This window comes from Papaver somniferum, chromosome 5, assembly GCF_003573695.1.
Source record: "Papaver somniferum cultivar HN1 chromosome 5, ASM357369v1, whole genome shotgun sequence".
Taxonomy (NCBI): domain Eukaryota; kingdom Viridiplantae; phylum Streptophyta; class Magnoliopsida; order Ranunculales; family Papaveraceae; genus Papaver; species Papaver somniferum.
The window spans coordinates 166,179,057-166,195,567 of record NC_039362.1 but is presented as its reverse complement, the minus strand read 5'-3'; the positions used below and the strand labels follow the sequence as shown (position 1 = coordinate 166,195,567).

At 43.6% G+C, this 16,511-nt stretch overlaps 1 protein-coding gene across 1 annotated transcript; it reads left to right on the top strand.

Annotated features, from left to right (window-relative positions):
• Positions 1-14,847: 14,847 nt before the first annotated feature.
• LOC113279993 (F-box protein At3g07870-like) lies at positions 14,848-16,182 on the top strand. The gene has a single exon (XM_026528624.1). The coding sequence runs from the start codon at positions 14,848-14,850 to the stop codon at positions 16,180-16,182; it is 1,335 nt and encodes a 444-aa protein (XP_026384409.1).
• The last annotated feature ends 329 nt before the right edge of the window (positions 16,183-16,511 follow it).

Below are 16,511 nucleotides of genomic sequence, written 5' to 3'. Positions count from 1 at the left end.
ATGTCTATCGTGCTATGTTGGAGAATATGCGCTTTTGGTCATCCTCTGAACTTCGTGAAGCTGTTGAACGCTCATCTACAAAAGCATCTGCCCTGATAAAAAGAACCAGGCCTGCCAGTAATGAAGAGCCTCATGATGTTCGTAGAAGCATATATCTCACCAACAGGCAATACAACCTTCAGCCTTCCGTAAGCAGTTTCGCTGAAGCAGCAAGAGGAAATACACCGAGATACAACATCCTGCGCGTCCAAAATCGCCAACTCGAACTCTAATACCACATTCACGAAAGCCACAATGATGAAACAACGTCCAATATATTCCATATATGGATCAAAGGTAACTACATCAATAAGAGACGCTTTCAGAATTTGTCTTCCGCAGAAGAAGTAGTTGCGTTACCAAAGTAGATTGCACCTGGGACTTAAGAGGTACGTACAGAATCTCTATGAAAAGAGATTCATCATATTTTCAAAGCCTATTAGTTGAGTCATTCGCATGAAGTAACGTCCCTACTCCTCAAAGGAACGATCCAAAGGTGATAATGGCAAAGGAGTGTGACTGGGAACTTCTTAGCACTGCCCATCTCAAATATGGTGGATTTATAGAGATGGAAGAACGATATCATTATGATTCCAAGATGTCCAAAGACGAGGATATACTCAAGAGAGCAGACGTATTGTCAAAGACCGTGATATTCCTAGACGTCTATGAAACGCAACGCAGACGTAAAGACAGCCTCATGAACCCAGCGTGACAACGTCCATAAAATCGAAGGCTCAGTGGATATTCGTGGTCAGGGGACTGTTTCTCTCTTTTCTGTTGAATGAGGCAACCTCAAGGAAGCTATCAGATCTATCATTAGCTTCTCCCTGTAATAACGATACAAGATCTACCACTGTATGAAGACTGCCAACTTCGTGCATGTAGCTATCACGCCTCTCCCTGCCAGTCTTTTATGATCACAACCGCTGCCAAGAACCGTTGTTGCTCGTTTGTTGATACCATCCCGAGTTTCACCATAGAAACAACTGCTACGGACAGAGTCAAGAACTTATTTAACACAAGAGAGATGGTCAATCAAGAAGCATGTAATTCGCAAGGGGAAACCAAACTTAAGGAGAAGCCGCTTCAACGCTCCCTCCAGCAGAAGCCGCTTTCAACGCTCCCTCCAACATAAACCGCTTCAATTCTCTCTCCAGACGAAGGCGTTTCAGCTCTCTCCAGAAGAAGGCATTTCAGCTCTCTCCAGAAGAAGGAATTTTATCTCTCTCTCCAGAAGAAGTTTCTTCAACACTTCAACACTCTCTCAGGGACCCGCTTCAGCTCTCTCTCCAGGAGCCGCCTCGACGTTTGCTTCAGAAGCTGCTTCAACGCTCTCTCCAGAATCCGCCTCGACATTCGCTTCAGAAGCTGCTTCAACGCTCACCTGGACGCCTCTTGAACGTGACATGCTCCAGGGACAGGACGACCCATCTCTCATGGTAACATCTAACTTTGTCTCATAAGTTATATCTTTATTTGTCACCATCTAACGCCTACCCCACAATAATGCAACCATTATGTACTAGGCAGGGGACTTAATATTGCTGGTGGATTTTAGTTCAGAGCTAAAATTGTAAAATCGTAAAACTGTAATTTAATGTGATGACATCTTGCAAAGGATAAATCCATTTGACCAGTGATGAGCGCATAAAACCTCTCGCTTTATTTATTTGAAATAATTCAATAAATATACAAAATTCACCCAGAATGGTGAATGTAGCAGCAATCCCAAATATTCTGTGAATTTATAGCATTATCCATTAATGCATGAGTTGCCTTGTATTTCCTGTGTTGTTCTCAGCAGGACTCTCATTATTGGCGCGGCATGACGACTAAGTGTTTACTCTCAGCAGAGTAACACAAATATCCAAGTGTCAATAATGAGGCATGCACGAAATACCCGTACGGGCTCTACCATTCTCTAACAAAGAGAATCTCGTATCAGCATGCTTATATTAGCCTGATCGAGCATGTTTAATCCCTTAACTGAAAATCCGGACTATCCGTATCAGTCTCAGAAATGATCACGACCATGCAAGTTGGCCGCATGATTTAACCAGCCTAGACGAACCCTAGCAGGAGCAGGCGATCACCGCAATGACCACCAGCGGGACTGTTTATTCCCTGGACGGTCGAACACATGCTATGCCCCCAAACAACTACTGAATGCCAGCCTGAAGTAGGATGGTTCAGATGGTATGGAGCGGCTCGGAAGAGCTCGTACGAACAACGCTGCCAAAGACTGTCCTAAAAGAGGTCGCGACCGTCCAACTTCACCAGCCTAGTTGGACGGCTTGGATCATCCCGCAATTGATCAGTGAAGTGTTGGTATGCACATTGGCCGGCCCACTCTTAACCTACCCAACCGACTCTCTCACGACCTGTTCATAGAGCAAAAAACGTTTGCTCGAAGAGAGGCTGGCGTGATGCTTAAAGGGTCGCAAAAATTTTACTAGCGTCTTAAATCGATCACAACCATCCAACTTGCCGGCATGTTTGGATGGCTTAGATCGCACCTAGGACCATCCGGAAGGTATACATACGCTCACCGTCAGCCCGACATGGGCCCCACACGGTCGGTCTCCCCAAAGGAGGATCATAGCCTGCCAAACCTCTTGGCTAAAGTCACGCATGCGTGATCGGCTAAAAACCCTAATTAAGGTTTGCATCATGACATATGTGTCACATTTTGATCATGACCATACATCTTCGCCAGCTTGGATGGAGGGTGTAGATATAGACTAACGAGGTCCAAAGAGCGTCAACATGATCACTGCGGGCCCACCTGTGCGTGTGACCAGCCGACCTAGGCAGACTAGAGCTCGGAAACCTCGAAAAGCACGCCCAAATGTGGCATATTACACGGCTTCCAAATCCTTTGATCATGAACACTCATCTTTTCCGGTCAAATTGAGTGGCCTAGATCGCACCTTTATGAGACAAAGTGGTACGGACATGCACACCTTCAGGCCGCCTACACGCATTCCCGGTAGGTCCCACCAAAAATGCTTCCCATGTTGATTTCGGTCAAGCTAATTTTTAAGTTTCCATTTGTTTGAGGGTGAAAACAGTTTCTACTGGTTTCGGTAATTTCGTATGATGTGGGTGAGAAAAAAATCTAAACCCTAAACAATGTACTGCAAGGGAGTACTTTAGATTCGAGAGATCAATATGTACAAGTCCGGCCTAAACCAAGAAATGGTCGTTCCATACTTGCTTCGGTCACAAAGTGGAGGAGAAGGGTTGGTTTTGGGGAGGGAACCGAAGAGAGTATTGAGACCAGAATAGTTTATTCTGGAAGAGTAGTTTTTTTGTGACTTGTATCAGAAACTGGGAAGCTAACAGATGGGAAAGCTAGCAAACGTTTTATGAGTGTTGTACGCTCCTGACGAGAACTTGTTGTTCGGTGGAAATAAGTAATGCCTATTTATACAAGTCGAAGTGAAACGTACTCTGGCCTCATTAAGAAATGGAAAATGGGTGAGTAAATGGGAGGAGGTGGTAACCGGTAACGCTTGGAATTGATGTTCCATAAAAGAAAGCGTTTCACTATTACTCCCTCTATTGACTAACCGCCTCATCCTTATGACACTTTCTAATAACGAGCGTAGTGTACGTCGCACGTTGTAAACCTCCAAACCAATACCCAATGAGCATCCCACAGTTTGTGACATGTGTTGGTGTCTCGAGTGTTTTCGTGGAAAACATGTAGCATGTTGTTGTTGTCTGGCAAGTTGAGCTTGTGAGACTTGCCGTCTCGGTGGTGACCTTCAACGGTCGAGATTTTGCATCTTAAGAGGAAGGTATTCGTTGATTATTGCAACCTTTCGTTTGGTAGCCAGTGGCATGAAAGTATGATCAGTATGTCTTTAATATATCCCAGTTTAGGCGCGCCAAAAGTTAGGGTTTTGGCTTTGTTTAGGCGAGACCAAACTAGGGCTAAAGGTTTCCATGCGTTAGCTGGTAACCTTGAACGGCTAAGATCTGCATCTTAGATGAAAAAGTGGCCGTTGATAGTTGCAGGCATTCGTTTTGGTAGTTGCATAGGGAAGTCCGGCTTGGTATGGCGCGGCAAGGTGGTTGGCATGCCATTGGAACATGTGGCACGACATGCCTTGGCGTGGCCAAAGCTAGGGTTTTGGGACAGAGGTTACCATGCGTTGTTTGGCGACCTTGGACGGCTAGGATTTGCATCTAGGATGGAAGGGTGGTCGTTGATCGTCGCACACCTTCGTTTTGGTTGCCGCATGGGGAAGGACGGCATGGTATGGCGCGGCAAGGTGGTTGGCATGCCATTGGCACATGTGTCATGGCAAGCTTTGGCGCGGTTTGGCATGGAAAAAACTAGGGTTTTGGGCCAAAGGTTACCATGTGTTGTTTGGAGACTTTGGACGGCTAGGATTTTCATCCAGGATGGAAGGGTGGTCGTTGATTGTCGCACGCCTTCGTTTTGGTAGCCGCATGGGGAAGGCCAGCATGGTATGGCGCGGCAAGGTGGTTAGCAATCCATTGGCACATGTGGCATGGCATGCCTTGGCACGGTTTGGCGTGGCCAAAACTAGGGTTTTGGGACAAAGGTTACCATTCGTTATTTTGCGACCTTGGACGGCTAGGATGTGCATCTAGGATGGAAGGGTGGTCGTTGATCGTCACACGCCTTCGTTTTGGTAGCCGCATAGGGAAGGCCAGCATGGTGGGGCCAAGGCCAATGACGCGGATGGCTTGGCATAGTGGGGCCAAGGGTTTGGTACGAATGGATTGGCATGGTGGGGCCAACGAAAGGTGCGGTTGGCTTGGCATGGTGGGGTCAAGGGTTTGGTATGCCATTGGCCCATGGATCGGCTAACATGGTTGTGGCCAAGGCAAGGCGCGGTTGGCTTGTCATGGTGGGGCCAAGGGTTTGGCATGCCATTGGCGCATTGTGAGGCTAGCATGGGGCCAAGGCAAGGTGCGGTTGGCTTGGCGTGGTGGGGCCAAGGGTTTGGCATGCCATTGGCGCATGGTGCGGCTATCATGGTTGGCATGCCTTGGCGCGGTAGACGTGGATGGAATGGTTTGCCATTGGCACAGTGGTGCAGCTGGCATGGTTGGAATTCCTGGGCGCGGAGATGTGGCTGGCATGCCTTGGCACAGTGGTGCGGCTGGCATGGTTGGCATGCCTTGGCGCGATAGCATGAGAATTATGGTTTGGTATGTACGAAGATGATGTCGGTCAATACTAAGGGTTCTACCGTGGAACATGACACATGTATATAAAAAAAAGGTACCCGGTAATTCTTATCTTAGGTATGTTGAATGATTCAATAAATGCGCTAGTGGTTGTAGTGACGTCATGTCAGATGTAAGGTTTTACGATTATAACCCTAAGCTAAAAACCACCATCAACATTAAGTCCCCTGCTTAGCTCGGAACAGGAGTATTGTTGCGAGGTAAGCATAAGACGGTGACAGGCCAGGACAAAATCGAAATGGCAAGTCATGAAAAGGTGGTCAGGAAGACCCGACTAACCTTTTTCGAGAGGTAAGGAGAATTCATGATTCTTTTGTTGGCGGCCTTGCGTAAATTCTACTCGTGGTGTTGCTGGCTAGACCTTGAAATGGTAGAGGCGGCTGCTGTTTGAGATGCAGACTGTCAGCTTGGCTTGGTCACGCGTCATCTTGGCTGGGCTAGGGAACGCAGAGGTGCTGGATTAGCGATTTTTCGGTGTTGGTGCGGCTTGAGCGGAGCCGCAGGATTTGGTCGGCTTGGAATGGGAGCTGTCAACATTGGTCGTCTTGAAATGGAGTTGCTTGCGTTGCTCGGCTTAGAGTGAAGCTAGATTGAGTTTCTTGGAAGGATGACGACCGGCTTCAGTTTCATGGGATGATGACAACTTTGTCTAAATTAGGGTTTGGCATGTCGAAACCCTAATTAGCGCCCTTTACTAGAATCGCTGTAGAATTCTCGTACAAACTCGGATTTTGACGGTCCGACCCTCCATTCTAAACGGAAAAGAATTTCCTATCTCCCATCTTGGGAATATTTAGGTTTTGAGCTCGTTCGGGAGGTGAAAAGGCTCGACAGTAAAATTCAGGAAGAATTGCGAGCCCGTGGAATGATGGCAGCTTGCTTTAGTTCCGTGGGAAGATTATGACTTGCTTTGGGAACATAAAAACTTGCTTCAGTTCCCTGGGAAGGTGACGACTGGCTTCGGGAAGATAACAACTTTCTTTAGTTTCCTGGGAAGGTGACGACTGGCTTCGGGAAGGTAACAACTTGCTTTAGTTTTTAGCATGCTGCAACCCTAATTAGCGCCCTTACTAGAATCGCTCTAGAATTCTCGTACGAACTCGGATTTTGACGGTCCGCCCCTCAATTCTATACAGAAAAGAATTTCCTATATCCTTTCGCGGGAATATTCAGGTTTCGAGCTCGTTCGGAAGGTGAAAACAGCTCGACAGTAAAATTTAGGAAGAACTCAAGAGGGATGTTGCGGGCCCGAGGTGGCATATTCGCTCCCAGTCATCCGTTTCATGAGTAAGAAGGAATATATTTTGTTCAAACTCTAGAAACTCCGTACGCATGAAAAGAGATATTGACCTTCTTCTATTTTCTGTTGCTCGTCCGGATCCGTACTTTCGTCTGCAGTGTCTCTCTAGTGGATTCCAAAACTTATCAAACTTCATTGCATTCTTGGGACGGATGGATGTGGTTGCGTTTTCGGTCCATCCTTGATTTTAGGTTGTTCAGTGCCTGGACCCTCTGATCTCGATAACGATATGTTGTGGATGCTTGTATTGGTCGAAATCTTCCGGAGACACTGGATGAAATAGATGAGTTGGGAGACATTTTGTTGGCGATGTGCTACTATAAAGTCTTCAAGGACTTGGTTCCAAGTGGCATCCTTCGAGCCATCTTCCGAATCTTGGACTATCGTGTGGAATGGGATGTGGTGAGCAGTCCCCGGTTATGCTTCTGTTAGATCCGATGGCTTGGCCGAATATGTGAATGTATTTTTGTGGCGTGCATTTGGAGTCTTCAGTGCACATGTACGGCTTCATGTTGAGAAATTTCTGCTGCTCGTAAAACTTCGACAGTGATGATGTTGAAATCAGAAATAACCTGGTTGAGGGGAGTGAAAGCGTCCCATGTTGGTAGTCCCCATGTGTAGGATACTTTCATTGCATCTCCTTGAATCCACGTCCACGAGATTTGATATAAGATTATCGTACTCTTCTGGATGTGACGCTGAGGTGATCAGAATATCACATGATGAAATATCCTGGATAGTAAAGTGGTAGGAATGAGAGAGTTATGTTGTTTATCATGGCTCCCTCTGTTTCTTCAAGAAAATGTTTCAGCCGCGTATCTGGAGTTATCTCATGAATCTTTGATGGTCGTTGGGATGGACTGTGATGAGCAGTCCCCAGTTGCATTTTTTTCCAGTTTCTGAAGTTGTTTTCCTCTGAGCAGGCTTGGGATCCTCCACGGCCTTGTAAAGTGTTGAAGGCGTCTTCTGGACAGATAGGTGATGATTTTCTTGCGCTGCACCCTTGAAGAGTAGATGACCTTGTTGTGGATATGACCTTTTGGTTAAATATGTCTTCTGAGCTTTGACAGTGAAGGGATTCTGTGTATATCCTCAGTCCCCAAGTATGGTTTACATGTTTACATCTTGTATGGTCAGTGGGTTGACCATGATAAAGACATCACCATCGTGCGTTCGTACTGGTGATTTTGTTACATCTTCCACGTAGAACTTAAAATATGGAGGAGTACATGTTACTTTTGTAGTGATCACTGCTGTGGTGAAGCTCTGGCTAGTATCAACAAATGAGCGGCAACAGTTATTGGTAGCAGATGTAATCAGAAGAGACTACATTGTCGTGGTAACAAAGTAGGTTGGATGGAATTGTATGGGCATCCATGGAAGCAAAAGGATTGGATGGACGCGTAAGCGAGCAAGCTGTCCATGATCACGAGTTTTGGCGAGATGGATCAAAAGGCGGTCATGACTACGAAGGTTGGATGGCTGTGATCATGATCCTTGACATGTGGAGCGTGGTGGTACGACCCTTTGCAGGAAGAAACGGCGTTGAAGCAACTTCGGATCTTGGAACGAATGTTGAAACTTAAGGAGCCAAATACTGAAGTTTGCGGGGCGGCTTCTTGAGCGAGCGTTGAAGCGGAGCGGCTGTCGGAGCGAACGTTGAAGCGGATCCGCTGCTAGAGGAATTGAAGTGAAACGGCTGTTGGAGCGAACGTTGAAGAAGAGCGGCTACGTTAATCAGTGTGTTGTCAAACTGGACACCCTTCAAGCGAACAATGGTTAGGAGTCCCAAGTTCTATCTATCAATCGTGCTTTCCAGTAGAGGTTGGGGTTTGGGAACGGCTTCTCTGGTTGGAAACAGCTGCTTCCCTGATGTAGTGCGGTTGAGGGATGTGAATATGTCTTGACGCTGCGCCTACAGAATCTCATATAAGTGTTTCATCATATACTGCACGATTTTGTGGGCGAAGTCCCCGAAATCATGCAGCTCCTGATAGGAAGAGAGTCTTTGTGAACTCATGGGGGTTGCTGATTTTCTTTGCTTCTATTTTGGAGAAGTCGTTCCTGATCTTTACGTGTAATGAAATTAGATTGGTGATTCCCTTCTACTGGGCGTTCAAAAGGCAACGCTGGAAGGATGCAAGCTGCTGGCGCTGGAAAGATGCAAGCTGTTAGCGCTGGAAGGATGCAAGATGTTGGCGCTGGAAAGATGCAAGATGTTAGCGCTGGATCGGCTTGGAATGGGCGTTGGCTTGGCGTGGACGCTGGATTGGATTTGGTATGGTGCGGACTGTTGGCTGGGCATGGAACCAACTGTTGGCTTGGCACGACGCTGGCTTGGCGTGGCGCGGACTTGTTCTTGCGTTCCCAGTTGCCTTTTTCCATACGTAGATCAAATAGGAAATCATTTCCTTATTCAAATTCCAAAAGTATTATGTGTATGAAAGGGGTTGGCTTTCCTTTTTATCTCGTATCTTTGTTCTCACGTCCTGGTGTTAGCGGTAGCGCGGTAGCAATAAAGTGGAAAGCGTATTCCAGCTACGTACTCCAGCGTTTCTCTTTCAATTTGTTTTCTTGTTTTGGGGAAAATCCTAGCCATAGGTATGCCTTCCATGAATCTGTAGAAATATTGTTCTTTTCTTCGAATATCACTGTATTAGCGTCGGATACCTCATGATTAGTGACTGGTAATCGTTATTATGCAAAGTAGGTACGTACGGGTAGGTGACTGATTCCACGAGGAACTGGGCGTTAGGGTTTCTCTGAGATCCAAAAGTTGCAGGCCAAGGTGACTGAAGGTCCTTCCGCGGACGTGGTCAAACAACAAGAAGCGGAGGTCGAAAGGTTGTTCAAAGAATTGGAGCTGAAACAGGCGGTCCTCTAAATGACGAAGGACACCTTCTTCGAGAAGAGCAAAACACCGTTTAATGGCAACCCTTTAAATACACTTCTGTCTTCTGAAATTCTTTTGTTTCGTTTTTTTTTTTGAAAGGCAAATGAAACACCTGGCTTTATGGTTTTGATTTTCTGGATTTTTGGGTTGATAGACAAGTGTTACCTATGAGGGTTTTGGATTATTATTCGGGATGAACTGTTTTAAGATGATACCGTTTTTGGTTATGATTGTAAGTGACACAAACATCCAAGGGAAGATATGGAACCGTGAACGTTGCATGTTGGTAGATGACATGGGATGAAACATAACATGGCTATCAGTTTTATCATTCCCGTGAAAACTTGAAATAGTAAACCATGTATTTTGTCTAGGCAAGACTTACTCGGCTTTTTGGATCTGCTAACGAAAAATGAGTCAGGTGCAAGTCCGAGTTTTGTGATAAGTACCAGAATTGTGGAAAGTCCCCAGTCGTCCCTGAGTCACTTGATAATAGAGTCGTCAATCCCTGGGAGGATCTTTTGATTTTAACCTCTGGGAAGTCCCCAGTCGCCCCTTGTCGTGTCATGACTGGTAATTGGGTCGTCTGGTAACTGAGTCGTCGATCCTTGAGCAGATCGTATCGGGTCGTCTGGTAGCTGAGTCTTCGATCCCTGAGAGGATCGTTCGCCTCTACCGTCCTGACGTCCGGATCGAAGTATGAGATCGAGGATTGAATATTGACATTGTTACCGAAAGACCAATCTCCCACTGTGGTCTCCAATTGTTTGAGGGTGAAAATAGTTTATGCTGGTTTCTGTAATTTCGTGTGATGTGGGTGAGAAAGAAACCTAAACCCTAAACAATGTACTGCAAGGGAGTACTTTAGATTCGAGAGATCAATCTGTACAAGTCCGGCCTAAACCAAGAAATATCCGTTCCAGACTTGTTTCGGTCACTGAGTGGAGGAGAAGGGTTGGTTTTGGGGAGGGAAGCGAAGAGAGTGTTGAGACCAGAATAATTGATTCTGGAAGAGTAGTTTTTTTTGTGACTTGTATCAGAAAATGGGAAGCTAACATATGGGAAAGCTAGCAAACATTTTCTAAGTGTTGTATGCTCTTGACCAGAACTTGTTGTTCGGTGGAAATAGGTAATGCATATTTATACAAGTCGAAGTGAAACGTACTCTGGCCGCATTAAGAATGGAAAACGGGTGAGTAAATGGGAGGAGGTGGTAATCGGTAACGCTTGGAATTGATTTTCCTTAAAAGAAAACGTTTCACTATTACTCCCTCTATTTACTAACCGCCTCATCCTTATGACACTTTCTAATAACGAGCGTAGTGTACGCCGCACGTTGTAAACCTCCAAACCAATACCCAATGAGCATCCCACAGTTTGTGACATGTGTTGGTGTCTCGAGTGTTTTCGTGGAAAACATGTAGCATGTTGTTGTTTTCTGGAAAGTTGAGCTTGTGAGACTTGCCGGCTCGGTGGTGACCTTCAACGGTCGAGATTTTGCATCTTAAGAGGAAGGTAGTCGTTGATTATTGCAACCTTTCTTTTGGTAGCCAGTGGCATGAAAGTATGATCAGTATATCTTTAATATGTCCCAGTTTAGGCGCGGTCAAAATTTAGGGTTTTGGCTTTGTTTAGGCGCGACCAAACTAGGGCTAAAGGTTTCCATGCGTTAGCTGGTAACCTTGAACGGCTAAGATCTTCATCTTAGATGAAAAAGTGGTCGTTGATTGTTGCTGGCCTTTGTTTTGGTAGCCGCATATGGAAGGCCGGCATGGTATGGCGCGGCAAGGTGGTTGGCATGTCATTGGCACATGTGGAATGGCATGCCTTGGCGCGGTTTGGCGTGGCCAAATCTAGGGTTTTGGGCCAAAGGTTACCATGCGTTGTTTGGAGACCTTGGACGGCTAGGATTTGAATCTAGGATGGAAGGGTGGTCGTTGATCGTCGCACGTCTTCGTTTTGGTAGCCGCATGGGGAAGGACGGCATGGTATGGCGCGACAAGGTTGTTGGCATGCCATTGGCACATGTGGCATGGCATGCCAAGGCGCGATTTTGCGTGGCCAAAACTAGCGTTTTGGGCCAAAGGTTACCATGCGTTTTTTGGCGACCTTGGACGGCTAGGATTTGCATCTAGGATGGAAGGGTGGTCGTTGATCGTCGCATGCCTTCGTTTTGGTAGACGCATAGGGAAGGCCAACATGGTGTGTCACGGCAAGGTGGTTGGCATGCCATTGGCACATGTGGCATGGCATGCCTTGGAGCGGTTTGGCGTGGCCAAAACTAGGGTTTTGGGCCAAAGGTTACCATGTGTTGTTTGGCGACCTTGTACGGCTAGGATTTGAATCTAGGATGGAAGGGTGGTCGTTGATCGTCGCACGCCTTCGTTTTGGTATCCGCATGGGGAAGGACGGCATGGTATGGCGCGGCAAGGTGGTTGGCATACCATTGGCACATGTGGCATGGCATGCCTTGGTGCGGTTTGGCGTGGCCAAAACTAGGGTTTTGGGGCAAAGGTTACCATGTGTTGTTTGGCGACCTTGAACGTCTAGGATTTTCATCCAGGATAGAAGGGTGGTCGTTGATCGTCGCACGCCTTCTTTTTGGTAGCCGCATGGGGAAGGCCGGAATGGTGTGGCGCGGCAAAGGTAGTTGGCATGCCATTGGCACATGTGGAATGGCATGCCTTGGCGCGATAGCATGAGAATTAGGGTTTGGTATGTACGAAGATGATGTCGGTCAATACTAAGGGTTCTGCAGTGGAACATGACACATGTATATAAAAAAAAGGTACCCCGATAATTCTTATCGTAGGTATGTTGAATGATTCAATAAATGCACTAGTGATTGTAGTGACGTCATGTCAGATGTAAGGTTTTACGATTTTAACCCTAAGCTAAAAACCACCATCAACACCATTGTACACTTATTTTTTTTATAGTACAACTAATATACATTGTATTATTTTATTTTTTTGCAGTACAACCAATATATACTGAATTTAAACTTTTTTGTAGTACAATCAATATATACTCTATTCTTTTGGAGTAGAACAAATACTAACTGAATTTAAACCAGTACATGTAATTATAGACTTAAACTAATTAAAGCAGTGCAGCAGATATACACTGAAATTTATCACACACATACATTGAGTGATCACTATAAAACGAGCACCATAAAGTTAAAAGAATAAAACAATATGTGCATCTAAAATGCTCAGATGCAAATTTATTTGAGTTTTAACTGTGTTTTTTATAACCAATATACATTGTAGTATTTTTTTCATAGTACAACTAATATACACTACTAGTATTGAGCACTTTTACTTCCATAAGAATCTGGATTTACTTCCATAAGTGTCCAGTGCTTGAAGGGAAGTCCGTGAATAACGATGCTTCATCTATCTTTTGTAATTGCGCATCACTCAAAGTATATCCACTCAATCTCATGTTGGCTACTAAAATATGTAAGGCTTTGAGTCCAGATCTATACAACTTCGTACCAGGTTTTGGCACAACCTTCCCTACAAAAATATAGTTAATTTTATTCCAGTGTAGCATTTATGCACTGCACAATCATCATGTCTGAAACACAATCATATATGGAAGCATAAAGACATTCATCAGTATTGGCCTTATGTACTGCATACCCAAGATCATTATCTCATAAACCAACATAATGATTTTAGAGTACAAAAACACTGTTATACCTCAGTACATCATATATGTACTGGTATGCAGTGAAAATAAGAAAGAAAAAAAACACACCTCATGTCACTTTTGATTGTTATTCAATAGTTTTTGAGTTATGTGTACTGACAAATCCATGTGCAAGAAACACAAACAATCTTATATAGAAGCTTAACCAATGTTACATAATTAGTATTGGCCTTATGTACTGCATACTCATATGCCTAAAACACCCAAAATCACATGTGAAAGCATAATTATGTTTACTATTCAGTATGTGAGTTATGTACTTGATGTTCATAGGGATTAAATCCAATGAAAGCATAAAAAACTTATTTCTTAAGTACTAGAGTTATGTAATGGTGGATCATTATCTCATCAACTAAAAATAATAAACAACATAGTGATTTTTTGAGTATATAAACAACATAGTGATTTTTTACCTCGGTATCGTATATATGTACTGATGGATCTATGTGTCAGAAAACAATAGAAACACACCGCATGTCACTTTGATTGTTATTCAATCAGTTTTTGAGTTATGTACCCGCAAATCTATCTACCAGAAACAGAAACTACAAACACAAACACTAACCGCATGTCACTTACGATGATTTTCATCAGTTTTTGAGTTATGTACTTCTGATTTAAACAGTCAAAATCCAAAAAAAAAATCATCTTATACGCAGTGATGTATCATATTGGTTAAAATAAACTAGGTTTTTCCAGTACATCAAATATGTACTTCTGATTCATACCTTTTTCCGCTACTGATTTCAATACGCTTTTTTTTTTTTTACTCGTTTATTTGGTTTTTTGTGTTGGTGATTCTTCATCATCATCGTCTTCTTATATAAGAGCAGTACTATCTTCGTAGATCTAGAAAAAAAATCTTGATTCAATTTGGAAAATCGAAATCTAGGTTTGGAGTTTTGGTTTCTCAAAGATCGGAATCTAGGTTTTTGGTTTGTGATTCCTTGATTGAATCACAAGAATTCTCTAAGAATAGAGAAGGGAAAGGAAAAATGAAGAGAGCCAAAGATAGAAAGTGTTTTGCTAATCAGTGGGTCCGAACTTCGAATAGAGAGAAAACGTTCACACGTATCATGGAGGGAAGCCAGGTCTTTTCCATCTTGTGGACCTAAGAATAATATTAATTTCCGGTTGGATCCAGGAATAAATAACTATATGGGCCTAGGACCAAACAAGAAATTTTCCTATGACTAATTATTTGGGCTTAGGACCGAATAACAAATTTTCCATAATTAATATGTAGATTGCATTTGTCACGGCCCTTTTTTTTTGATAGGCGAAAATCGGAACTAGACCTCCACCAAAATCCAGCCAGTTGGGCTATCCCACTACTAGACCCAACTCCATCAAACCCCAGACTTCCTCCTTATTATATGCCCTTGGTCCACGGCCTTTCTTATTTGAACGAGGAATATTTGCACGAGTTGAAAAGGCGAACTCGTTAGGGACTCGGTTTTGTAGGTTAATTGTTATTATTATCCGAATTCTTCTGGAACACCCTAACAGCCTATACCTTTCGTTTATAAATACTCACTGTAGGTATCTCATAGTATCTCCTTATCTCTGTGTTGATCCAACTCACAAAGAAAAAAAAAATCTCAGTGCCGATCTTATTGAGTTTTAATATTAGAATTGTTTAGTTCGTTGAAGAGAAAGCTAGATGGAGAATCTTCCTGGAGATATCATAACAAATATATCTTCACGGTTACCTGCTGATTCCGTCTTATTTGTCAAAATGGTATGTAGGAATTGGAACAGAAGCATCAAAATTGATACTTGGTTTACAAATATTCATCTATGCAGATTTCTACATGATTGTGATTACTACGTAACTAATAACGACATTTATTCTCCTTGCATGAAGAAGCAGCGTCGAAACGATGGCACCGGCAGTACTCATGTTGCTAGAAGAGATTTAACCCTTAGTATTTCTACTATGATTGAGAGTTTTCTTTTCTTAGCGAAATCTTATGGAATATCACCCAAAAAGACCATCTATTATGGAGACTGTTTTTATGATGAAGATAGAGTCGTGTTCAAAAAGTTTACAGGAGGATACAATTTCAATCATCCTACTTTCTATCAATCCAAAAAGTATACAGCGCCCCTTCCCATGAAGACAACTCATACACTAGTTGGTTCATGCAACGGTTTGGTTTGTTTTGCTGTGTCCGATAGTTCGAGATTGGTTGGCGGTGATCCTATCTACATATGCAATCCAGTTACAAGAGAAGAGTGGAATCTACCAAGATATAACTTAATTGATTCTACTTACAACTACGATGCTGCCATTGTTACATCTGGATTTTGTTATGTTCCTTCCACTAATCAATACAAGGTCGTTAGAGTATGCTACCATCTGAACGAATATATAGGAGACCTACAAGTGTTTACTCTTGGAGTTGACAAAACTTGGAGGCACAAAGAAATTATCCCATACTTCCTCTTAAATTTTTTTAAGATAACAAACGCAACACCAGGTGTCATTGCAGACGGGGCTATTCACTGGATGGACTACCTGGAATGGAAAATAGTGGCTTTCAATTTCGAAGATGAGGTAGTACTTGAGGTACAGGAATCAGACGATGGTATAGGAAGTCCAGGTCTACTTGAACTCAAGGTGCTGAGAGACTGTCTGTGCCTTGTTCATCGAAGGCCAGGTCGTAGTGTGGATATATGGTCGCTGAAAAATATGAATATGTGTAGTTGTGAAACATCTAATGGGATGATATCAAAAAAGTGTAAGAAAGATTGTCGTGATTGGAGATGGATCAAGGAGTTCAGTATAGCAATAGAAATTAAGGAAATAGAATATATCCCTGTTCCGTTTGCCATCACAAAGACCGGTAGAATTCTATTATGGTACTACAGAAGTGGTCTCTCTATATATGATCCAAAAACTGAGACCCTTAGTAAGATACCAGATGGTGATATTGGCACTATCGTCTATCAAGTCATTCCTCACGTCAACACTTTTGTTTCGTTGAAAGTTTAATGTACCTAAAACGGGTACCTAGCTCATCTGGTCATCCTGTTTTCCAAAATTTTATGCGTTCCAGGAGGTTTCAGATCCGAGTTCTCAATGGTGTAATATTGCAGAAATCAACATAGAAGGTAGAGTTAGCTTATCCTCCTTGTGACACAATCTCAGCCCCTGCTTCGGCTTCCTTGGCTAGACTACCCATGAGACTCGTTGGTAGGCTAGCACGACAACCTGTTCAATTAATGTAGTAGTATGTTGTTGGAGCTTAGCTTGTTAGGCTTCCAACTAGTTAATGTAATACTCTTTATCTAGTAACATTAGTTGTTTTATTTATAATTTCT